Source organism: Plectropomus leopardus, chromosome 13 (assembly GCF_026936395.1).
Source record: "Plectropomus leopardus strain MGB_pleo_1.0 chromosome 13, ASM2693639v1, whole genome shotgun sequence".
NCBI classification, from domain to species: Eukaryota; Metazoa; Chordata; class Actinopteri; order Perciformes; family Serranidae; genus Plectropomus; species Plectropomus leopardus.
In genome coordinates, this window is record NC_142188.1 from 4,680,895 (window position 1) to 4,706,432 (window position 25,538).

General features: G+C 38.7%; 3 protein-coding genes across 6 annotated transcripts in view; 1 reads left to right on the forward strand and 2 right to left on the reverse strand.

Annotated features, from left to right (window-relative positions):
- Window positions 1–1,593, reverse strand: part of LOC121954821 (uncharacterized) — a 53,413-nt gene extending 51,820 nt beyond the window's left edge. The window contains exon 1 of one of the 3 annotated variants that reach the window (XR_015778422.1): window positions 1,288–1,588. The gene's annotated coding sequence lies outside the window, so the exon portion shown is untranslated. Of the gene's footprint in view, window positions 1–1,287 lie in introns of all 3 variants that reach the window. The other 2 variants (XR_015778420.1, XM_088086544.1) reach the window with 2 other exon arrangements.
- On the forward strand, window positions 1,368–18,466 carry LOC121954374 (high-affinity choline transporter 1-like). Its single transcript, XM_042501830.2, has 8 exons — window positions 1,368–1,637; window positions 2,350–2,463; window positions 5,373–5,528; window positions 7,615–7,763; window positions 11,316–11,459; window positions 13,349–13,502; window positions 13,918–14,135; window positions 15,137–18,466. The coding sequence occupies exons 1-8, from the start codon at window positions 1,454–1,456 to the stop codon at window positions 15,686–15,688; spliced, it is 1,671 nt and encodes a 556-aa protein (XP_042357764.1). The 5' UTR covers window positions 1,368–1,453; the 3' UTR covers window positions 15,689–18,466.
- A 1,372-nt stretch (window positions 18,467–19,838) lies between these two features.
- cox20 (cytochrome c oxidase assembly factor COX20) lies at window positions 19,839–24,593 on the reverse strand. Of its 2 annotated transcripts, none has more exons than XM_042502098.2 (4): window positions 24,434–24,593; window positions 22,649–22,763; window positions 21,760–21,823; window positions 19,839–21,563 (listed from the first exon to the last, which is right to left on the reverse strand). In XM_042502098.2, the coding sequence occupies exons 1-4, from the start codon at window positions 24,464–24,466 to the stop codon at window positions 21,419–21,421; spliced, it is 357 nt and encodes a 118-aa protein (XP_042358032.1). In that variant the 5' UTR covers window positions 24,467–24,593; the 3' UTR covers window positions 19,839–21,418. The 2 variants fall into 2 exon arrangements, with proteins under 2 accessions (XP_042358032.1, XP_087942672.1); XM_088086546.1 differs by lacking the exon at window positions 24,434–24,593 and adding an exon at window positions 24,251–24,390.
- Between the last annotated feature and the right edge of the window lie 945 nt (window positions 24,594–25,538).

Consider the following 25,538-nt stretch of genomic DNA (forward strand, 5'->3'; position numbering starts at 1 on the left):
TTATTGCTTTGACTGAAAACAACAACAGATAAATATTTACTTCTTTCTCCAACACTTTTAACTGCGCCTCATTAGAGGAGGTATTTTGCTCAGTTGTCCCAGTGTGACATAGGCTATTTGGATCCTGGCTACTTGATAGCACGTGGCTGTATAGCTTAGGGACACAGGGACACTCTGCCTTAAACATGATCTCGCCTACTGAGCAAACTCCATCTGCTGATTAAGACCATTAGCCTACATGCTGCTGAAAGTTCCATAAAAAGGTAGTAAATGATCCTTGAGTGAAGACAGTTTTAAGACTGTTGCTGCTTTGTACATAATTATTATTTTCTTGCAATAAATCATCAAAAAATGACTGGTGTTTTATGGATAAAACTTTGATTAACAGTCTTTTTTGTATAATTTAACAGCAACGGCCGTATGTGTTTTTTGTAACTTTGTTTATTATGTTTTTTTAACAAGTGGTAAGTATGATATATCCAGTAACATTAAATTCACAATAAAGACAAGAATAACTCATTTTTATTCTCTCGCTTTTAACTCACTGTGTGTGTTGCTTTTATATATAATTATCTTTTTGTCATTTAAACTGGTCTTTGTGTTTCCACTACATTGTTTATTCAGTCTTCTTTCCTGCAATATTATTATTATCATTTTATTGCTATTGTCTGTGTTTTATTATTGTTATTATTATTATTATTATTATTACATTTCTGTATTTTTCTGTGTTGTTTTTATAATTAAAAAAATGGGGGATTGTATAGCATTTTCACCAATTGTTGTTTTTTTATTTAAATGTGCTTTATAAATACATTTTGACAGAGCTGGAAGATGAGCGGTCACTTTCAGCAGTAACCTTGATGGAAAAAATAGTGTTTCCGGTATCTGCTTCACAATAAAAGCCCCCCCGTGGTGCGCCAGATTAATGCTTTTAATGTGAAGCAGCATCAGTAGGACAAGTTGGGTGATATCACCAAAATATAATAAAATGAGATATAAAATAACAATCAGTGTTGCTTTATTACATGCTGTATGGTTCCTATGATTCCCTCGTGCATGAGAAGGCTTTTTGAATCGTGCACGTGAAGGGCAGACTCCAATAAATTAAAAACGTGTTTAAGCTAAAGTGTGAGTACATAAACTAAATGACACAGCTGAAAAAAATATCAGTCATATATAGTATCGAAATTAATTGCATTAAAATCTCCAAGTGCATATTCCCTTTGTGTGTTTTGCTGCAGCAAATTACATAAATGTACAATATGCTGGTGCACGGATGTGTTTCACCTTGACGGTTGACTGCTGCGGCTGCAGTTCCCGGCGCCTCCACTGCGCTTCAGAGCAATAATTCCTCCATGACTCTGCTCATGTAGCAGCAGGGAGGGATGTGTTGTATCATCCAGGCTGCCCGGCAGACACTTCGGTCCTTCAGTCGGAATCCTGCAGCCTCATCATGGCCCTCAACATCCCCGGCGTGGCCGTTATGATGTTCTTCTACCTGCTGGTCCTCGGGATCGGCATCTGGGCTTCTTTCAAGTCCAAAAAGGAAGCCAAGAAGGGCCAGGGGAATAAGACGGAGATGGCTTTGCTGGGTAACCGGGGCATCAACCTGGTGGTCGGCATCTTCACCATGACAGGCGAGTATCTGCGGTAAAACAGGCGACATCAGGGAGTCATTGTGCCCTTTATTTATTTTTTTTAAAAAGATACACGACCTCATTAATTTCGACAATTTGTCTGTGTGCGCATGCGAGCTTTATTTTCATCATGGAATCGATTTCTCACGTTGAGTCCGTATTTGCCAAAAATAGAAAAAAACAAAATGTACAATTGCATCCGACGCACTTTCACATTTTTTTTTTATAACATCGACGTCTGAATTATGAATCCTAACGGATTATACTTTTAAGGCGACCAGAAATTATATAAATCTGTATTTTAACCGGCAGATGGTTGAACAAAAGAAATGGGCTAAAACAGGAAATGGAAAAAAAATCCGTTAATGTGGTTTAAAAGCGCTGAATGTAGAATAAAGCAGGAAATGAGTCAGTGATTTATTAATTTTTTTTAAATTCTACTTCACCCTTCTGCATGCCCACTTCTCACATATTGTATAATAATGACTCTCAGCCCAAATCCCTTGTTCCAGCCCGCACGATGGGACAACTTTCTTTGTTTTAAAGTAATTGGCCATTAAATTTACAGTAAATACAAATTTGATCTCCTATTAAAGTTACATTAGACAGCCTGGTTCCTGTTCTCAGGTTACTGGCATGTGCAGATTGAGCACCTGCCAACCGTCTTGCATCTGTCCCCTGCCCATATGTGAATCTGTTTGTGTGTAAACAGCTACTTGGGTTGGAGGTGGCTTCATTGTGGGCACAGCAGAGGCAGTCTACAACCCCTCCATGGGACTGATCTGGGCCGTGATGCCAATTGCAGCAACCATGTGTTTCATCATTGGTAAGGTTTCGGTTTCCTTTTAAAGTCCTGTAACAGTAACAGGTAGAGAGAGCTGGGCAGTTCAGGGTCAGCAGTTTGATTTTGTACAGTGGCCCCACGAGGCTGTAATGCTCATTACACACCACACTGGATGGATGAAAAATGGACTTTGTTATTCTTGGATCCTTATCAGTAGCCGGGTAAAAATGTAAAGTCCGTCCTGAGGGTAGACTGACCTCATTACAAAAACAACAGCCTCTGTCGTTGTTTAAAATGATTAAAATGACCCATGGTTAACATTTTCTGACAAATGACTTCTTGTGATCATGTTTTAATGTCTTATCTGTAATCAGGACCACTTCAGTTGCTTTCAAATGGGGGTCAAGTCCAAAAAAACCTCAAAAACAGTCCCTCAGTACAATCCTTTGGATAAAAAAAAAATGTCTAAAATGTGGCAGAAACATCAAACATTTGCAGAAATGTAGCATTATGTGCTTAAATAATGAGAAAAATATACAGTTATACGGCATTATGTTACAAGGTCACTATTAAAGTAAGAAATCTTTCCACATATTTGTGCATACAGCTTCACACCTAAAACGAGGATGCTTGCTCGTAACACGGTAACGACATAATATGAAACATAAGCATCACCTTCACTTGTAAATGAGAGTGAATTTCGTCTCTGCGGGGAACTGACAGCTGCAGAGTGGCCTCTCGAGTTGAGCAGCAGCCAGTGACCCTTGGCAAGAAAGGCTAAAAAAAGAAAAAAAAACGTGACTCAGTCAAAACTAAAGACTGGCGTGGGCAATTGTGAGGCCGGAGATAAAGAGCCACAAAAGTCTGAGTTTTAAAAAAAACCCTCACAAGACCAAGACGAGTCACGACTGTATAAAAATATCTTTTTTTCTCTTTAACCAAGGAGCTTACATCTATCCTAAAGAGGTATTTCACTGCTGTAAAGGTGGACTTTTGATAAAAACTAGGATGTCTCTGCAGTGGAAAGACACAAATACTTTTGAAATTGGTGCTAAATTACCAGAGAAAACAGAGAAGAAAAAGGATGCTTTTGCTCAAGAGACAGAAAACCTACAACTACCAGAATGCACTGTGCCAAAGCAGAACAATAAATGCTTCTGCTGCTGGGTGACAGGGGCATACAGAATATCGGCCTGGCTGATAAATGGAGCCGATATTTGGTATTTTTCTGATTAGAAGAAAATGTTAGGATGGAAGGAGCTTTTACTTTGTAAAACCACAGGGAACTCTTATTTTTTTAGAATTTGGAATACAACAAACTCCCACCCCTCCCCATTATAGGGTTTTTTTGGGGAGTTTTCCGTAGTCTGAGTCTGTGAGCGTCTGAGGACAGAGGGATGTCGTTTGCTGTAAAGCCCTCTGAGGCAAATTGAAATTTATGATAATGGGCTTTTTAAATAAAATTGACTTGACGTCTTTGCATGTGTTGCAGTCAGCCTTCCCTGGTGTTGGCCGAGTGTAATACGCACACTTTTTCATTAATTAATTTTATCGGCGATCATTAAAATAAAACCCCAACTGGGGCGATGCTAACTTCCCCGTTGGCCCACAGAAAAACATCATCTAAATTCTAAATTCTGGCGGATGACGTGTTTTGCATCAAATTGCGTCATCCTGCGAAGTTTGGCGAGGTGCAGTAAGCATACGTGGGCACTGGTTAGATGGAGGGAAGTTCACCACAGTTCACACTACCCACATTGCTGTGATACAATGTGGGTAGTAAATAAAATCAGCGAAGTATCCCTTTAAATATAGAAGCAGCAGATAACATTACACCCATATGAGTTGTTTTAGTAATTGGAAGGCATTTACAACCTAACGCTATGTTGAGTTTATTCTCTGCACTCAGCTTGTCCAGCTCTACAATGTTAGACTTCACCTTCAAATAAAGCTAAGGTTGACTGGATACTGGTCTTTAGTTCCAGAAATCAGTAATTAAAGTGCGCATTTTTACATTTTGGTTGTACTACATGGAAAAAACTTAGTTTTCTTCATCTGTTTTTATTATTTGACTATTTAGGCATCTTTGTACTTTCAGAGGGAAGTCTGAACTGCACTATCACTACTTAATGTTTATTGTATATGGATTCCTTTCCACTGGAAACTGCTAAAAGCCCCCTGGGGAAATGTAGGAAATCACTCACTGAAGTAGACAAGGCAGGTTAGGAGGAATTGGTTTTCCCAAAACAATAAATCACAGCACTTCATCGTAAATCAACTCCTGAAATGCAGCACAGAGCAGTGCAGTCTAGTGTGCAGTAACTATACGAGAGGATGGATTCTTTTCCCTCTTGAATATGACAACATTTAGATTTTGTCATATCTTTTGATCAACAACAGGCTAACACAACTTCCCTTATGTCTGGAGATTAGCAGAGAAAAACAACATTCCTCTTCCACATGAAAGTCACATGAGAAAAGAAAAATTTATCCTCTTAATCCCTGATGAATGTACGCTGAAATCAGTGTGGCTACACGTTAACTGTGATTGATTCAAAAGGTTTGTCTGGTAGTCTGGGTTATGTGGTTTTTTATGCTTTAGGAAATAAAACATTTACATTCAGGGCTAAAGAGCACAGGCACCGTTTCACACAGAAAATCACACACATTCACATAAATTTAGCTACCTTCAAAAGTGAGAATGAGACCAGATGCATCATGAGTTTCCTGTTAAAAAAGCTAAAAGTACTTTTACAGGAATTTTACGGTGAATATTAGGAACATTTGAACAAGAAATATAATTCAAGTGTTTTGCTAAAAATCTGGTTAAGTATTCTTATACTTTTTTTTATAAATCTTAAGCTGAATGTCGGCAATATTATACATTTAAATGACAAGTAACCGTCAGCCAATAAATCTAAATCTCTGTGTTTCTCTGTTCTGTCATCGAGGTGGCCTGTTCTTCGCCGAGCCGATGAGAAACAATAAGTATGTGACCATGATGGATCCTTTCCAGATCAAATATGGAAAAGTACCGACGGCCGCTCTGTCTCTGGCCTCACTCGTATCTGAGATTATGTGGGTAACAGGAACACTCATAGGATTAGGTAAGAATGTGTGGGTGTGATGCATTTGATACTCGTATGTTGACCCTGGCAGCGGAGCAGCTGTTGATCGCAGCTCTTTGCTGAGGTGTTGAGTGAAACACAAGCCTTTGTCTAATTGTACAGTTGGTCTGAAATAACTACATCAAGGGAGCAAGACCTTAAATCAAACCAGTAACCGCAGGTGCATTATGATAATCAAGTATTGAGATAAAGAATTGCTACTGGCTCCTAGATTTGATCTATCTTCTCTTTTTTTTTTTTGTTGTTGCAACACATCAAGTCACATTTAAATGATCCTTGTCAAAAACATCAGTTTATGCATAATATCTGCTAAGTAATTGTAAATAAATATTCAAAACCATCTAACTTCACACCACTACTTAATAATTTAAGGATTGTTAATCTCCTGCGTCTGCTGCATTCATTTCTGTTGATGTTTTTCACTCCGGTAAGGATGGTTGTAACACGCCTAAATATGATTAAACATTATAATTGACATGGCAGATTTCTGCTGAAGGTTAAACAACCTAAATCACGTGCTGCATTCACCACTTCAGATGAACTGATAAAGAAACTATGCCAGGTGTAAAGGTGTGACCCTGTTTGATTTTTTAATGCCACTGATAAAAACAACACAAGTTTCATGCAAACCTTCCCTTGGCAAACTATTTAAATAAGGATTAGATATTGCAACCAAATCCTGTATCACCCATCCTGGTAAACTGCAGCTGATGATTTCTTTTGTGTTCTCACTCCACCTCAAAAAACAAAACTAATGCACCTGTAAACAGGAGTTAGTTGGTGTTTGAGTGTCCAATACTCTAAATAAGAAAGCATGTTTTAAGTGTTTATTTTTGGATTGAGCGTCCTTCTGGTTAAAACATGTCTAAGTTCTAAAGAAAATAGATTATACACTGTAGAGTTATAGTTTATTTCATCATATTGTAAGGTTCAAAATAAATCTAGGTGACATGTCAACGTTATTTAAAGAAACCGTGTGTAAGATTTGTGGGGATTTAATGGCATCTTGCAGTGAGGATCGCAGATTGCAACCGGCTGAAAAGCCCACTATATGCAACAAATTCACAAAAGCTTGCATGGAGCCTGCACCACCACTCACTTGTGGCTGCACTGTTTAAAATGTTCAAATAGTCACGTCCTCTCATTGCACCACCAGCTTGGTCCGCATCACTGGTATCCCAGCATGCTTTGAGCAGCAAATCACTATAGAATGAATGGGAGCTCATTTCTGGATTCTGTGTATGATCCCGTATAGTAGGCATGCATGTTAGAATTTCGTCAGTGTTCATTGTTTGAGAGGTGTTTATCAGGAGCCGAATTATCTGCAGAAGTCTCTTTTTTTTCCAAATTAATGGACCAGGTGATTAAACTGGTAAAAACACTGAAACAAACAGTTTCAAGTTACAAATCAGTGTTTCTTCAATGCTGTTTGGCATGGTGGAGAGGGGCAGCTCAACTTAAATCTGCTAATGAGTGCTGAGCTTTTTTTGTCGATGACTCAAGATCAAGACATTCAGGAGGTTTTCAGCGGGAGCAGATTTATCCGTAAAGGTCTCTTGCTCTTAAAACAAACAGACCAGGTGATTAAACTGGTAAAAACACTGAGTAAAGCAATTTTACCTTAAAAAATGTGGGGTTTTTTGCTGTTTGCAAAAAAAAAAAAAAAAGCGAAACGTGAATGGTCTTTTCTGGAGCCAGCGTTTGGTTTGTCCGTTCTGAGCTACAGTAGAAACATGGCTGTGCAACAAGGTGATCTCTGTCAACACGGACCCGCTCCCTTTGTTCATATAAACGGCTCATTCTAAGGTAGCAAAAACACAATGTTTACTTTATTCAGGTGATTATATCATTAAGAACACATTCTTATTATATTATATTCCACTTCAGCCAATATGTCCCACTAAATCCTACACGTTGGACCTTTAACCACTGAGAGATTTGGTGTTTTACTGCAACACGGCTGTAATGGGTAACATTAGGATTTCACCTCCTCACAAGTATCTGAAATGTTGAGGAGGGGGGGTATGCAGGGTGTGCAAAACACTAATGTGTGTGCATTTAACAGGTGTAACCATGAGTGTGATCCTGAATTTGTCCTACACTGTGAGCATCTGGATCTCTGCTGCTGTGGCCATCACCTACACCCTGATGGGAGGTCTCTACTCTGTGGCCTACACAGACATCATACAGCTCATCCTCATTTTCATCAGTTTGGTGAGTCATTGCTTTTCCTGCATACTAATGGATTCCCTGGCTGCCCTGCAGGTCATGGATTGAAAAAAAAATCATTAGAGGAATAGTTCAACAGTTTAAGGACATGTGCTTATTTGATTTGCTCTCTTTATGAGGATTAGATGGAAATATTGATACCACTCTAATGTCTGTGTGTTAACCCCGAAACAGCCAGGAGGATGTTAGCCAAGCTTAGTATAAGGGCTGGACATTAAGGAAAAACAGCTATTCTGGCTGTTTTAAGTTCAAAGTCGCACTACCAAGACCTATACAACTCAGTAATTAATATGTTGTTTATGGAAATAGTGGATGGAGCTACCGGAACTTTCCCAATTGGTTTGTGGACTCCCGTTTTGTAGCCGTGAGTTTGGCATTTTTGAAGTCAGAGGTGACCATATTTGGTTGAAACGGTGGAACTGTGAAGGAGCGAGAGGTGGATCTGTCTGGACGTTTAACCTGAAACGGCTCTTGCTGCGATTTGGCCTTTCATCTACACGATAATGGCATTCTGAGGACCTGAAAACACAAACTTTTGAAAACGGGTTCCAAAGTGTAATTTTTGGAAAACGCCACCCCTTCTGTCTCCGTATAAACTGGCAAGTAGGAAGACAACAATAACAACAATGGCAGACTACTGGCCTGGCATACATACTACAGCGTTTTCAGTGGTTTTTGCAGATCCGTGTACACGAGGATCATTTTCAAAATGTTATCATATGAACGCAGATTTTTCTGGAAACTCAAAGGAAAGACTTTTCAGTTTTTGGTGGGGCTTTTCTCGTTTAAATGTGGCCTGAGAGCACATGTGTCTCTGCTGGATGCATCACACCTTCACAGGCCAGCTGTTGTTCACCAAAGAATAGTTTCAAGTTTCTGTCAAACCACAATTTGTCTTTTCTAAATTTCTATTTGTGTACAGAAAAAAGTCAAGTCAAGTCAATTTTATTTATAGAGCCCATTATTACAAAACATGGTTTGCCTCAGAGGGCTTTACAGTGTACGACATCCCTCTGCCCGTAGACCCTCACATCACCCACGGAAAAACTCCCGAAAAAGAACCCCTGTAACGGGGGGAAAAAAGGGAAGAAACTGCAGGAAGAGCAGTAAAACAAGAAAGGTGTTAATTAGTGAGCTTTAGAGGTGTTGGTAGGGGTGTTTTTTAACTTTGGAAAGAGCCACACTAGCTTTTTACATATAGTCTTTATGCTAAGTTAGCCTAATTGTCCCCATAACAAAAGCTTGACACTATTTACACAGATCGCGCTGTACAGCCGCTACTAAGATCCGTCTTTGCAGTGCCATTGCATTTTTATGCAGAACCAAACAACCACAGCATCATGGCGCTCTACTGTGTGATTTTAGATATCATGCCGGCATCACTGAAGAGGTGTGACGCGTGTGACATGTAACAGTCACGGCCTCCAGTGTGCCAAAACGTCGCAATAACAACAATTTACTGTCTCTGTTGTATGCTGGCTGATGTCGTCTACTGCTCGAAGGGTAAGAAGCTCCTGAATCTCATTGTTTGCCAGATTTGCAGACATTTTTGGCTGCTGCTCTTCCCCTTTGAGTTAGACGCTAACTGCTAATGGCTGCTTAATCGATCTCCCGCAGTGGGTTGCACGCATAACAAACGGCTGTCCCAATTACACAGACAATGTTTTGGCACGTTTTTCTGACTCCAGTGGTGACTCACTTATGGTTGGAAGACAACTCTGTCGTTCCATCTCACAATTGAACCTTTTCTACAAAAGAGCTGCAGTCTTACTTGGTCTCGTTTGACCAGTAGCTTTTGGTGGCTAATATTTAGTATTAGTGAAATTTATGAGTCAGTTCACCGACTTAATGACTCTTCTCTGCTTGTCCTATTATTGAGGTAGGTTTTAGCATTTAGCATTATCCCTTTGAGGGGAACACTACCAACATTAAGAATTCCAATATGTTATTTCCAGAAAAGCTTATTCAGTATTTGTGAACATGAGCTGCTCTCTCAAAGCCAGAAACCACAGAGCTGAGTCTTATTGTGATGTCACAGAGTATAAAGTCTGGAGCTGCTCCACAGACAATAAATAAGAGCCTGATTTTATGGAGCGACATAATGTTTGTTTTCTTTTTCATCGCCAAATGAGCTTTATTCTATTGTAGTACTCTTAGTATTAAAATAGAGCATGTCCCCATTTACTCACAGGGGTCCTGCAGCTTAGGTTATATCCAAGACTTTTTAAAGACTTTTTAATGCCACTTGGAATTAAGTTTAAGACCATTTCATATTGCCTAAATGTTTATTGTAATATAAAACATTTTTTTGGTCTAGTGAAAAAGTTAAGATTATCTACATCAGATGCTGAATAAAACAACCATTTTCAGAGTGAAACACATGGAAGACAATGAACATATTATTTTGCCATAAAGATATCCATTTGGTTTATAGTAGACATTTTTGATTGGTTTTCAATTTTGTGATTCTCACTCTGCTTGTGAGATTTCACTGCTTGAATTCCCATCATGTGTTAAAGAAAAGGAATTAATGAAATTATTTAAATAAAAAAAAAAGTCACCAATTATTGTGAGATTATGCAAAAATCATTGGAAATTCCTAAAAGATCCTATTTCCCATGTCTCATGACTTTTTAAAGATGACTTTAAAACCAATCATTTTAAAAAAAAAACCAATTAAGGGCTTATTTTCAAATTAATGAATTCAATGCCTTTTCATATTTTTTAAGGAGCCGCGGGAACCCTGTACTCAGATCATTCGCCCGTGTGTTCTTAGTGTCGTCTATAACATATTTCCCAATGAATTGTCTGTCGAGCAGCTCCAGACTTTATACTTAATGACATCATAAATTTGAGTTTTAGCACTCTAGTTTTTGGATTTGGGAGAGAGTTGTTCATATGTACTTATATTTGTGGACTGTCTTAGACCATATGAATTACATGTATGAATTTTGAGAGTGGGCGTGGTGTCACTTTAATTTTCACTTCTTGTGGCCACTATAAGCAGACATTATATTGTGTCATTTTAACACACAGACATGAGCGTGGTATTGATTTCATCATCCAGCTTATATTTATGTCAGCAGCTTTAGCTATTTAATTTAAATGTCTACACTTGATGCCATTAAATAGCTTTGAATGAAGGTTTGATTCATTTTAAATAATCTTATTTTGGAGTAAAGCTCTTTGTTGTTTAGCCATTGTGTGCCCTGATGGCCCTGATGAAGTCATCTCCCAGAAGTCTTAAATGGTGCGACGGTGGCTCAGTGGTTAGCACTCCCCAGTCCAAACACATGCCAGTCAGGTGAACTGGTAACTAAAGGTGTGAATGTGTCTGTCAGTATTTGTGAACACTGAAAAAAGTCTGGCAACCTGTACAGGTACCACACCTCTGCATTATGCATGCTTTGATAGCTTCCAACCCGTGATCATAAAGTTTTCTAGTTGAACAAACGTGCCAGCCTACATACTTTTTTTGACGGTCAAAAGAGCTTGTTTATAGTGTAAAATCTGCTGAAGGACATTGTCTCTCCTTAGTGGCTGTGTGTCCCCTTCGCTTTGATGGGCCCCGCTGTGGTGGACATCACTGAGACGGCCTACAACTACACCTTCCAGCCTCCGTGGGTCGGTTCTCTGGAGGCGGACAGAGCCTGGAGGTGGATTGATAACTTCCTACTCCTGGTAAGACTGGACAGGTTCTCATGAAAGACTCAGTGTTTGTCAAAGGTGAAGTTCAAGGATGTTCTCTGCCTCATTGTTTTATTAAAGCGTGGGCAGTGGATCAAGTTTGCGGCCGGACTGGTGAGGATCCAAATATGCTTTTTTTCTGATTATATCCTTCAATAGTCGGTGATCTGTCTTGTGCAATGGAGTTGACTGCACTGCAGGTGCTACATAAACATTCTTCTTGAGTTTCATGTTTTTCATGGAGGCTTCAGAAATGTGAATTCCTGCATTAGAAGTAGTTGGGACTTTCACAGCTTTCTTAAAGAAGATGGTCTTTGAATAAAGCTTGGCTGCCAGTGCAGTATAAAGACACAAATACTTGCTGCATGACCAGAGAAAACAGCAAAATGACTGTGGCGCTTGCTCTTTGCCCAAGAGGTAGAAAACCTACAACTACCAGAACACACTGCGCCACAACGGACCAAAAAATGCTCCTGCTGGTAGATGACATAATGCGAACTCACCCAATTTGACACAATGGCAGCTGGCTGGTAACAAACAATCTTGTATCAAGGTAGTACAGTAAGTTAAAACATGTTTCTGAAGCAATTTGAGGCAAGAACAGTTGCCAAGGATGTCTCTGCAGTAGAAAGATGCAAATACTTTTGAAATTTTTGCTATATGACCAGAGAAAACCGAGAAAAGGGACACTTTTGCTCAAGAGGTAGAAAACCTACAACTACCAGAATGCACTGCACAATACCAGACCAATAATCTCTTCCACTAGTAGGTGACAAAATGTGAATTAGTCCGTTCTACACAATGGCGACTGGCTGGTAACAAACAATCTCATTTACAGTTAAACAGTAAGGTAAAACATGTCTCTAAAACATTTTCAGGCCAGAAAATTGCAAATCAGACACAGAATTTGGGTAAATATTTGATCAGTGCTGCTTAGTTTCACCGTTTTTGTTTTTTCGACCTTTGTTTTCACTGTGCAGAAAAAGTATGACGCCCACCTCCTGTTCACAAACTCCAGCTATTACAGCTAAACAGGACGTTAAAATATGTTTCCAGAAACACGAGGAGAGAAACAGGCAGTGCAGTTACATTATCTATATTAATATTTGATCAGCACTGCTTTGCTTTATTGTTTGATAAGATTTGGTCTGAGGTTTTGAGGGTTAGAGGGGGCGGGTCTGTCTCTTGATCAGCTTCTATACTCTTTGTATCAGCGGTGGCCGTGTGTGTTGCAGCCAATACGAAAATGCAGAAGTACAGCCTGTAGTTGAATGTGGGGGGAGGATGGAGATCTATGCATTGGTTAGACGGAGGGAAGTTTACTGCAGTTCATTGACACATACTACCTACATTGTTATGACACAAAGCTGGTTGAAAATCTGTGAGGTGTTCCTTTAAGTTTTCTATAACTACATCAACATGGTGAGGTGAGCTGGTAATCATGACACTGTGTTAAACGGGCTACGTAAATCTGATAAAAGGTTTGGGTGAAGGACAGAGAGGGACTTTTTCTCCCAGCAGAGCTCTTCAAAAGGTGGAAGTTTTGAGGTGAGGATGACTGAGCTGCTCTAGTTTGAGCCTCTTGTGTTTTTTTTATATTTAGGTCAAAGAGCTGAACGTTTGTTTTGCCAAAATATTTTTCTAAAACCTAAAGTCCTATTTCCCACAGTTATGAAAGGATTTCCACACTCTTTTGGTTATCCGGATCAAAGAAATACTTTGCCCGCTGTTTCCTAGTTTTTTCTAATCCAAACAAAGATGGTAGTCAGAAGGGAAGTACAGTTTCTCTTTTTCATTTGGACGATAAACGAAAAATAGAAGATAAACTTTACCTCTAGTTCATTTTATTCCTTTGTCTTTTGTTTGTCCTTCATCTCTTCAAGGGTTTGGGGAACTTGGGTCTTCAAAACTTCCACCAGAGGACGCTGTCAGCTGCTTCCTCGGCTACAGCCAAGATCACCTGCTTCGCGGCCGCGTTCATCGTTCCCACATTAGGCATCCCTCCCATTCTCCTCGGTGCAGTGGCTGCATCAACAGGTACAGTAAAACAAGACAGTTATTATTATCATTATTTATTAATATTGTTATGATTATTAAAAAAAACATAATGTTATAATGTGTTTCTTAGATTTTTTTTAAACTTTACTTTTGACCTTGGCTAGAAAAAAACAGCACCAGGGACCTGAAACAGTTAATTAGTTAATTAGTCTGCAGATCCGTCAATGTATGCAAAGTATTAAGAATAACTGAACTAAAATAAAACATACATTAAAGCTTGTGCAATGCAGGAGGTAATATTTTTGAATCATTCTAAATTCTAATAAATTTGTCAAACCAAAAGTGTTGCATTTAAATTTTAAACATTTTTTTAAAGAAATAATGCAGAATCATTGATTAACTTGTCTTTCTCTTCTCGCTCACCTGTTTGTCCGTCTGTTTCCACGTTCCTCAGACTGGAACATGACCTCCTATGGTTCTCCATCTCCGTTCGCACGCAATGAGACCGGACTCGTCCTGCCCATCGTCCTGCAGCACCTTACTCCAACATACATCTCAATCATCGGCATTGGGGCGGTGGCCGCCGCCGTGATGTCATCCACAGACTCTGCCTTACTGTCTGCGGCCTCCATCTTCACCGCTAACATCTACAGGACCATCCTGAGGCCACTGGTGAGGAAAAAGAGACCGAAAGTTTTATTAATCCCTTCAGACATCCGTCAGCCCATATTAAACACATTCATCTGATGGAATGTAGTTTTACACTAATTTAAGTTTAACAAATTGTCCTGAATTAACTACAATTTATGCCTCCACGCTGGTGTTTCGGGCGGTCCGTCTGTTCTTGTGAACATAATATCTCAAGAACACCTTGAGTGAGTTTCTTTGAATTTGACACAAACGTCCACTTAAGACTCAACGAGGAACTGATTCGAATTTGGCGGTCGACGGTCAAAGTCACTGAGACATCATCTGTCTCACTCCCGTATATATCTCGAGAACACCTTGAGTTAATATTTTCAAATTTGGTGAAAACCTTTATGATGAACTGACTGATACATTTTGGCGGTCGAAGGTTGACTTCACTTTGATTTCGCATCTGCCGCTTTCTTATCAACGCAACGTTTCAAGAGCACCTTGAGGGATTCCTTCAAATTTGGCACAAATGTCCACTTAAACTCACTGATGACCTGATTTGGTGATCAATGGTCAAGGTCACTGTGACCTCATGAAACATGTTTCTGATCAAAATTAATGCCTAATTATGACAGAATTTCACAAAGACCTCTTTCTATGTGGGAGCAGACACATATGAGGGATTTCTGGGAGCTGATAGTCCACAGTTTCTCAGAGGAATTATGGATTCAAAACTTACAGATTATCTGCTCAACTTTTGAAGAGTTATGTGATGCAATAACAGCTCGTGTAGCTCCTGCTGCATCATGAGGAAGCCAGTTCCTACTGACAAGCTCAAAGCCATAGCTGTGCTGATTTTATAGATCTTCTGTGCTGCCGGGAGGAAGATGTATGTGAAGCATCCACATTTCAGACATGGATGTAAACGGTGAAACTTGACTGGTGCATGGAGGCATAAAACCGGCAGGCGATAATTCTAGTTTTTCACAAAAAAATAATTAGACAAAAAAAGAATGATTCTGATGTTTTTCCTGCAGGCGTCAGAGCGAGAGATCGAGTGGGTGATCCGGATCTCGGTGGTGGTGGTGGGCCTGGCCGGTACGTCTCTCACCTTCCTGGACAACAGCGTCCTGATGATCTGGATGCTTCGCTCTGACCTCACCTACACCCTCATGCTGCCGCAGCTCGTCTGCGTCCTCTTCTTCAGCATCTCCAACGGTTACGGGGCCGTGCTGGGCTGCGTGACGGGCATGCTGTTGCGGGTGTTGTGCGGGGAGCCGCTGCTCGGGATACCACCTGTTCTCAAATTCCCAGGATGCACTCTGGTAAAAGGGGTTTACATCCAGCGCTCTCCAATCAGGACCATCTGCATGCTGTCATCTGTGGCAGCCATCCTGTTGTTCTCCTACCTGGCGTCTGCGCTCTTCAACAGAGGCCTGCTTCCTGAGAAATTGGACATTTTTAATGTAAAGACTCAATACTCAATACAAACACAAGATGGCGCCAAATCCGACACTAAGAATGAGAACTTAAAAGAACCACATGAGAACAATGAAGTGTGTGAACCTATGTTAGAATCAACATGTTAAGTCCAAAACGCTCATTTAAAATACATTTTTATACATTTTACATCAGTATGGACTGGTTTAAGAAGAAATGTATGTAATGTGTAATGACATAATTTTAACAGTACAATATATTTTGAATTTTTTGTATACTTTTATATACAGCATAAATGAAAGGAAAAAAAAACACATTATGCTCTTTGTTATTATAAGAGCATTTCATTGTTGGATTATAAGAAAATAGACCCCCTGGGCACAAACATGTAAAAACGCCCGCCACACCCTGACCAGGAATGCTTGTAGTTGTTTCACGTCTTTCTGAATAACATTTTGCACATTAACTATTAGTGCTGTTGTCAACTGAACTTTAGTTTTTTTTGTTTTAGGAGATGAAGGAGCACTCCCACATAACCCTATAGATGCACACAATCCTATAAGAAACCGTTAAAACCTGTAATGAATGTTATATCTTCTTAAAGCAAAGTCAAACATACTACAGACTTTGATGTGGGCTTACTGTAACCTCGGTTTGCATGGTGCAGCTCTATTATGTTGGCAAAAAATGATCAAAAATACAAAAAAAAGAATCAGATCTGACTTGGTATTATCAAGTAATCAATGTGAAAAGACTCAGATTGAAATCAGGAGCAAAAAACAAAACAAAACATACAAAAAACAAACAAAAAACGAAAAGACATCCCTGCGTTTGACTGAGCTCTCTGAATTTCCAAGACAAATATTAATAAAAGTCACTTAATACGGAGGCTCACTGGCCCCGTTGGGCCCCTGGACCGGTGCCTGCTGGGCTCATGAGATTTCACATCCATGCTTTAAAAGGTAATTTTATATTTGATCGCACAGCATTCTTCTTTTGGTCAGTGTTTATAGTAGGCTTTAGCTTTTAAAAACGTGCGTCAACAGTGAAGTATTGTTAATGTTGAAACCAAGGCATGACCAGTGGTTAATACTGCTGACGTACAGCGCCGCTGCTGAGTGAACACAGAAATAACCAGCAGAGCTGCTTTAACAACCCAACCGATTTAATTAGCGTGTACTCAGAGCTGAGCAAAACAGATTATACGGGAGCAAAGGGGCTTCAGAGACCTGAAATTTGTGATATAATCACTGAATATAAAATTTAACCTGGCTTTCTCCTGCCCATTCTTTTCTTTACACACGTACATTATTGTTTTAGAATTTAATTTCAGATTTCCTGTCAGGCTGTGGTCAGTGTGGTTTCTTGCACTTGAAATATCCACAATGTGACATGTCTTTTTACATCACTTTTGATGTTTTAATCACTAAATGGCAGAAAGATCACTTTAAAAAAATATTAGAATTTCACAGCGTTAAGCATCATCAAGTAAATGTCTTAAATATTAAAGGGAAGTTCTGGCATTTATTAACAGGGCTGGAAAGCAATGGTCTCACATCTCATCTTAAATTCAACATGTGAGAGGCTCCTTTAGATGTGCCTCTTGATTAATGTCCGCTAAATATCTGCACTGGAGATATTTATGAGTAAAAATATGAAAATATGACCCAGGTTGAAAAATAGTGGAATTTCCCTTTAAGCACTTGGAAATCAGTTTTGGTGTGCTGGCACTTTTGACGCGACAAAAAAAAAAAGGGGGGGGGGGGGTACACAGTCTTCACTATTGACTGCTGTAATTTTTAAGCACTTATTAGTTGAATATTGAGGTCTGAAGAGACTAAAACACTGATGCATATGTGTTTGAAAAAAAGAAAAAAAAACAATCTGTATGGATATATAGCCAAACAAGGATGTTCTAAGTTTTGGAAATTAAAGCCTGCTGAAGTCCTGACTGCACGTGTCTCCTATGACACATGTGGATGACACACCAAAATAACCACCCTCCTTGATAATTCAATATGGGACCGTGAGGCATGCCGCGGCTGTGACAGATCTCCGGACAGTCCGCCCTGATGTCCGTGTCAATCTAAGTCAAGTAACAATATATCAGCGTGGTATTAAATGGGATGACACCTCGCTCCTGACTTGTCTGTGTGCCAACAGCTCTAGTGGAACAATCGTCCCCCAGGACACACTAACACAGACTGAGATAAAGGTCTTCTATAATAAGACTACACGAGCAAGTGTTGCAGTGAAAAGGACGCTGCTCTGGCTCTTCCTGTGTCCTTCTGATGGTTGTGTTGGTGATGAGGTTTGGATTGAGAAATGGTGTGAGTGGAGAGCAGATTAGCATTGGATTAATCAGTTTGCTTCAACAGTACTTGTGTTGTCTGGGACTCGTGACGGTTTATACCTCAACATGAAGCCCTGTAAATGTTCTGCACAGCTATGATCAAACAGAAACAGAAAAGCGTCCGCCTCGGATTAAAAGTTATCTGAGTACTTTCTTATTAAAACTTTAAGTTGATGTAGTAAAAACAAAAAAAAACAAAAAAAAAAAAGGCAATAGTTTAGGTGTTAAATCCATGAAAATGTCTGCATTTTAAGAAAAAGTGACACTATGAATGCTAAATGCACGAATTCTGACTGTTGTTGGGTCTGGATTAGATGCACCGAATGTTTTGTGTATGTGTGACGATATTGAAGATTTTCTTTTCAGCAGGTGTAAAATCTGTAAAAGCTTCTCATTCTGGAGATCTGCTCTTGTATTTGTTCTCTGAAGGTGATGAGTGAATAAAGACACGTGTGCAGAATTTCACTTTGAGCAATAAAACTTGGTTGTAAAAGGGGATGAACTATCAGAGTAAGTTTTGAGGAATCAAACTATTTGGCTCCTGCTATCAGTAAAAGCACTTGGACATCATTAACTCTGACTTTTGTTTTTGTGTTAGACCAGACTTAACTTGCACTTTAATGCAATGAGCTTGATGTCTTCTGCCGCATTTTGATCTCTTGAGTAAAATCACTGAAAAAAGTTAAACTCACAGGTGCTCCGGTTTGACGGTGATGCGGTGGAGGAACCAGAGGAGAGCTGTAGTGACATCTGCTGGTCGGACACCAAACCTGGCTGAGATTAAGACATTCAGAAAACAAAATTACCCAGAGTACTCCTGGATCTTTAACATAACAGCAAAGTCATTTTAAATAGGGGTCGACCGATACTGGATTTTCAGGGCAGATACAGATTATTAGTACTTAATGACACTGATAATCGGTATGCATTTCCAATAAAATTGAAAAATATTTCTGTCAAAATGTAGAATTTGGAATATAACAAATTCCAGCACAAAACTTCTTTGTTTAAAGGCCTTTGGCAACTGTTTAATCAAGACTGAAACTTTCAACATTTTATAAAGCAAATTCCTAGTAACTTCTTTTTATAAAGTTCTGTGAAAATTTAATAAAGATTAATATTTAAAAATGGCTCGGTGAGGTTTTACAAAGTAAAGTTCCTCTCATGCTGACACTGTCTTTGCATGTATTGCACACTTGCTTCCCTGGTGTTGATCGAGTTTAATACGCACAGATAATTGGCAAAATGATAAATATCAGCCGATAATCAGCCAGGTCAATAATCTGTCTACTCCTAATTATGAGGAAGCCAAAAAAGTAAACAGCAGAAATTAACAGTGAAGCACATGAATCACAATGGAATGACTTCAATGGACTGCAAATTTTGTAACACAGACGTGAATAAATACAGATAAAAATTGAAGTTAATTTCCTACCTGGAGCTTGTAGGGATTCGGGGTCTTAACTCATGGAAACTTTACTTTGAGTTCGCAGAATTTTGTTGTTCCACTAAAATGGGACTGAACATGTTCAGCAAAGAAGCAACAGCAGCAGTTTCATAGGTTATCTACTCATTTCTGTTTTGATGGACTGATTTCCAGTTCTTTTTTTTTTTTTTTTTTTTTTAAATCTAGACAGTATTAAACAGGATATTCAACTTTTCCAAGAATATTTTTTCCTAATTTCTTTGTTTTTTTGTTTTTTTTTAAGTTTTATCAGCAATAATTACATTTTGTTTCTAACAATATAAAGCAAACAGCTTATTTGATGATTTTACAAAGGTAGAGTTACAAATTACCAAAATTAGCATTTTCTGTTGATTAACTAGTAACAGACATAAAAACAAAGATAATTGAAGACATTTCAATGTAGAGATGCCTGTTCAGGGAAAACCACAGATGCAACAACTACATGCAATAACAGCAACACTGATGAAACATCCCAAAGTACATGTACACACTTTTACATCAGTGCATAATTTATTTTCCATATATTCAACTTTTAAATACTATATGATAAAACAATCAAGGTTTGAGGTGAATTTAAAGGCATACTGTGCAGGAAAGGTTGGTTTTTGTTTGCAAATAGGCATCCCTAAAAACACAGTTTCGTGTGGTTTTGGGAGACGTAGCAGTGCACAGCGCAGACCATCTGACCGATGAAGCCAGTTTTGTGCCCAATATCATCTGCCATGGAAATAATAAATGAAATCTAATGGCTAGCTAATAAAACACACATTTAATATGAGATGAACGTCAGGCATGAAGGAATGCAGAATACACATGTTTTTGTTGCATGTTTTCAGATAATTTTTGTATATTTGGTCTCACTGGACTGCATTTTTGCTTCTGTGTTTGTGACTTTCCCAGGAGAAAGAGGGCTTTTTGATAGGTTTAGACATCACATCGGTGCAAAGCTTTTAAAAAAACAGTGTACGTGAAGAAAAAGGTAACGCCTTCACACTTGCTCCATGCCACACAAGTTTATTTACGACATTTCAATTCTGCTTAGATCTTCATCAGCAAACACGAATGTCAGCAATAAATGCATCTGACTTGATGAAGATCCAAGCAGGATCATTACGTTTGTGATTTTCATAACCGGTTTACGGTCTTGCACCTGGCCGGTCCTTACATGCTTTATAAAATCATGACCTGCTGCATGTGTGCACTGTGCTGAGCAACGTCCCGCACACAGCAAAATAAGAGAATTCAGGCAGAGTGTCTGCAGATAAACACACCGCCACAATCTTCTAGTGGGTCCAAAGTGCGGATTTAGAGGATTACTTTTATGCGAGTGTTTTTTTTGTAAAATCCTGCAAAGTATACCTTTAAAGGCTGATTCAACAGTAGAACACAGAAAGCTCCTGCTGCTTTGTCCTGGGCTAGAAAATTTTAAGCACATTACAAGTTAGGCCACACCCCAACTGTGACATAACAGCAGGCGTTTGACTTCGACAAATGACAGAGAACCGAGCACCCCGGCGGCTGATGCACACAGATAACGGCAATATCCTCGGTACAGTTCTAGGTGGAGACCTAAATGTTGTCCCTTTTTGTGTGCAAAAGCACTTTCTTTCTTAGCTGCTGATTGGTGAGCAGAAGAAGAAACGACACTAAAATCACAGCATGCTGCGCAGCACAGGGTTTCAGGGTATATTTGCAATGTTGGGGTGGAGCAACATTCAAAAAACAATAAATTCAAACACTTTTTGTTGTTTCAGGATCTGGATGCACTCTAGGAACAGCTCACCCTTCAGTTAAAAAGTCTGTATGCAGCTGTCTGGAATATGATTTTTGATAATTTGGATTTGACAAAACAAAAACAAAAACAGCCACAATTAAATACTAGATTTTAATTCTTTCCATCATTTGCGCAGCTGAAGTCAGTCTTTTGAAGAAGAACAAAACAAAACAAATGCAAAGCAACAACAGAAAAACCTGGTTGAAAGTCTTTGTTGGACCTCGGCAGCGTCCTCTCCTCTCCTCACAGCCTTTACATAAGAAGGAGGATGATGGTTCTGGAGGTCATGAGGGCCCTGATGACGTTTCTGCTGCAGGTTTGTTTGTGGGGTCGATACCGCTCCCTTCATACACAACCTTGTTCTTGATGCCGTCCTGGATCATCCTCTGCTGCACGCGCAGCTTAGCGTTGTTCATCCTGCAGTAAAACCTGGAGAGAAAACACGAGACGTTTGTGTTAAAAGCAGAACTAACGAGAGAGGAGCCTGCAGCAAGAAGTGAGCTCGTGCATATCCATACTGGCAGCTCGGTGTTTGTAAAGGAAACAGATTTGTCTTTCATGGTTAGTACATCAAAGGTGTTTTAATCATTAAAGTGATGAAGCATCAGCCAACATAAAAACCTACCAGGACCCGAGTGTGGTGAGCATAAATCCTGCAAATCCCACGTCAAAAGACCTCTTCACACGACCTGCAGACAATAAGACAGACCGCTGCTGTGAGTTTAAGGGGTTCATTAATAAAACGTTCTTTACAATGTCATCATTGTCAGAAAAAAAGAGACATTGGAACATTTTGTTTTGTCTGTGTTCCTAAATAAATCTGTTTGCAAACATTTGCACATTTTTCTAAAGGAAATGATAGTTCAAGTTTCCATTTACCAAGACTTTCTGAAAATGTTTTTATGCAACAAAATGCTGTCACACTAAATTATTTGACATAGATTGAGATCTACACTTTCTCTTTTATGGAAAATTTCTAAAAACAAACAAAAAAAGCAAAGTTTACTCAAATCAATAAATCTAGATGAACACAAAACAGATTTTAGTAAAATACATACATACCTTGTGTCTTCCGGCTTTAAGTGAGTCTCTGTGGAAAATTTGATCAACTTTGCGGCAAGTTTTAAAGGAAAATTCCAATAAAACTTCCCCTAAGTTAATCAAAATACTTTCCTCTTATATTATTGACAGCACAGACTCCAGCAGCATCCATCCATGTCAAAACCATTTTTTAAATGATAAATCTATTATTTTATATAATATCAGCATTACAAAAACATTTCTTGATGGACTTTTCAAGATTTTATGTGGATAAATAAAAAATAAATCATGTAAAAGTTGAATGCCAGGTAAACAATCACTAAATTCAGATTCAAATCGACTTTATAATCCCACTCTGAGAAATTTGTTTGGTTTAGTGCTCCAGACATAAACAAGCCATAAGCGTGCGCGTGTGTGCGCGCGCGCGCACACACACACACACACACACACACACACACACTAATAAGACTCACTAGTTGCCAGAAAGTGCAGCAGGCCAGCAGCTATTGAGCCGCCCGCTCCGTGCAGGACGGCGTCTCTGGCACACGGCGTGTTCTGAACATCCAAAATCCCCAACAGCCTGAAACCCTGAAGGACAGACGGACGGAAATGGACCTTAAATGTGACTTCTTTTGTCTTACGTTAAGTGATATGAAACCGAAAATTAAGTTGCACTAACACATACTTCTACGCAGAGTTTTACAGAAAACCTTTTGTTTGGAAGGCACGTTTTCTTTTAAACTGGGCGGTGACATAAATGTAAAACACAACAATTTAAATGTGTATGCCATCCCATAAGCCAAAATAAAAACAAACCAAAAACAACAACTTGTCCCTCCCCAACACTGCCATCCCTTCTCAATAATAACCAACAGTCCCTAAAGCATATGCAACTGCATTATTTTCAATTGACTATGTATATAGTTGATTTTTTTTGCTTATTACATCCTTTAATATGTCAATGATTTAAAGCAACATTTATTGTGAACGTCTGGTGAAACAGTATGTGTTTTCTTCATATGTCAAACATAGTAAAAATGACTCCATCAGGTGGAAAACAGTAAAAAATTACAAATTCAAAGGCACAAGACTCAGAATGACACCCAGAAATAATACAATAGTTTGTATATACAAACCACTCACACTTTTCTTTTTCTGCCCAGTACTAAAATCACTCTGGTACATGGATCATAACCACTATCACGAACATCTCTCAAATTCAAACAGAAACCAGAACCAACATGTATCATTTTTGGCATACCACCAACTGAACCCCCACCAGAAAACAATAAAAATGTGTTCAGGACACTCAGATCACAGCAAGGAACAGGTTAAATCCCAATCAAATTTAAAAAGCATCTCAAAAATGGAAAAACACACAGAATTAGAAATCAAGAGGAGCACTTAAAAACAATAATAAAGAAATGAACAGTCTACAGCTCTCATTCAGCCTCTTTGCTTGTTTTATATACCACGTTTTTTTTTTGTTGTTTTTTTTGTCTTCTGCACAAGGGTAACTATTATTATTATTATTATTATTATTATTATCATCGTCGTCATCATAATCTTCATCATCATCATCACTACAATATTTACTCTGCTTTCTTTCTCAGCTGTTTGGTAACACTAAATTAAGGACTGTAAAATAAAAATGTGGAAAACGGATAAGATAATATAAATTTATGTTAATTCCTACAATAAAACATATTCAAAATAAAATAAAAAAAAACCCACAATGCATGTTTATATGCTTTGATGGCTGTGGGGTCAAAGATTGCAGTTTGAATGGGTTTCGATGGCTATTTTATTTTGCATTTAACAGTATGAATATAACAATGTTGTGTATTTTAGACTTATTCAAGGATCTGAGCTGGAAATTCAAAAATAAATAAAAAAACGCACTTACAGAGGAATACCATATGCATGCACACAGCCAAAAATGTAAAATAAAAAAATAAAAAAATACATAAAACAAAATAATAACATGTAAGAATGATACGCGCTAGCTAGCTAGCTAGCTCAAACGTCCCGGCTGAAAGCAGCAGCTCGGTTTGGCTTCGACACTTGACATTTACCTCACGTTTACTCGACATAACTAAAAGTTAAAACGTGTTAAAGTTGTCGTGAGTTTCGCGGTGCTTCGTGAATCAGGTTATCGGTTTTTAACGGCTGCTGGTGACCTTCCGAAAACCGGACGCGGAGCCGCCGCTTCCTTTAAAAACTCTTCCTTCACACACGCAGCTTCACGACGTGCTCACCTTACTCCCGCTCCCCTGCTCTTCTCCCGCCATCGTGTCGCTTTCGTTGTCTCCCTGAGCAAAGTTCACGCGGAATTTAACCTAAAAAACGTCCCGTAACAAACATTTTCGTAACCATATTGCCGTTTGCGCATGCGCTTTGGCTAGCGAATGGGTCCGTCCGCTGTTAGTCGCCGACTTGAAACGAGCAAAGAGCTGATGCGTAGTTCCGGGATAAATACTGATATTAGGTAAATTCTATAAACATAAATGAACGATTTTAAAAGTTCTTCTACACATTTTTTTCTAGTTTGGAAAAAAATATATAGAAAAATGTAAACACACACACACACACACACACACACACACACACACACACACACACACACACACACACACACACTATTTTAAGTCTAAGGGACTATTTCAAATGCTCACTGAGCCCAGAATCCAGGCAGGTTTAAAGGTTTTATTTATGTTGTTATTTATTATTATACTTATATATTTATACCAATGCCCAAAACTGTTGAAACAGAAATTATTGTCAAATATCAAATGTCAACATTCGTTTCATATCAAATCTTGCAAATAAATAAACCACAAACCAAATCCTGTAAAAACATGGAATTCTGTGCTCCTGCATGTGTGACAATAGTGGAAAAAAAACCCCATTTTTTTTATACTATAAAAAGAAAAGGAGAAAAAAAAGTTATTTGTGGTGAGGGGAGGGCTATGCATTTTCCCCAGTCAATCAGCTAAAAGCCATGGAAAATAGTTTTGGGGTGGGTGAAGATTTAAAATAAAGTCTTTCCCAAGCCAACACCTTACTATATTGTACGTATGTTCTCCAAATAAGCAAGTAAGAATTCTGCAATATAAGTTTACACACTTTATATTAATTCATATTTTTTATTTAATGGTATGCAAACACCCAGTGTAAAATAATAGTAATAATAATAATAATAATAATAATAATAATAATAATATCTGACAACGAGTCTCTTTCCTTTTGCAACCCAAATTTCCTCTCTTGGATCTATTACGTTTAACAAAATGATTCAGACAATAAATGATAAATACAGAAAAGGTCGAATTTCGGATGTCAGTTAATTTGTCCTGAACAGGA

Coding starts and splice junctions, on each gene's coding strand:
- LOC121954374 (XM_042501830.2), top strand. CDS start 1,454: ATGGCCCTCAACATCCCCGGCGTGGCCGTTATGATGTTCTTCTACCTG. Junction 2,464..5,372: donor AACCATGTGTTTCATCATTG/GTAAGGTTTCGG, acceptor TCTGTCATCGAG/GTGGCCTGTTCTTCGCCGAG. Junction 5,529..7,614: donor AGGAACACTCATAGGATTAG/GTAAGAATGTGT, acceptor TGCATTTAACAG/GTGTAACCATGAGTGTGATC.
- cox20 (XM_042502098.2), bottom strand. CDS start 24,466: ATGGCGGGAGAAGAGCAGGGGAGCGGGAGTAAG. Junction 22,764..24,433: donor AGCAGGGGAGCGGGAGTAAG/GTGAGCACGTCG, acceptor TCTGTCCTTCAG/GGTTTCAGGCTGTTGGGGAT. Junction 21,564..21,759: donor CTCACCACACTCGGGTCCTG/GTAGGTTTTTAT, acceptor TTTTCTCTCCAG/GTTTTACTGCAGGATGAACA.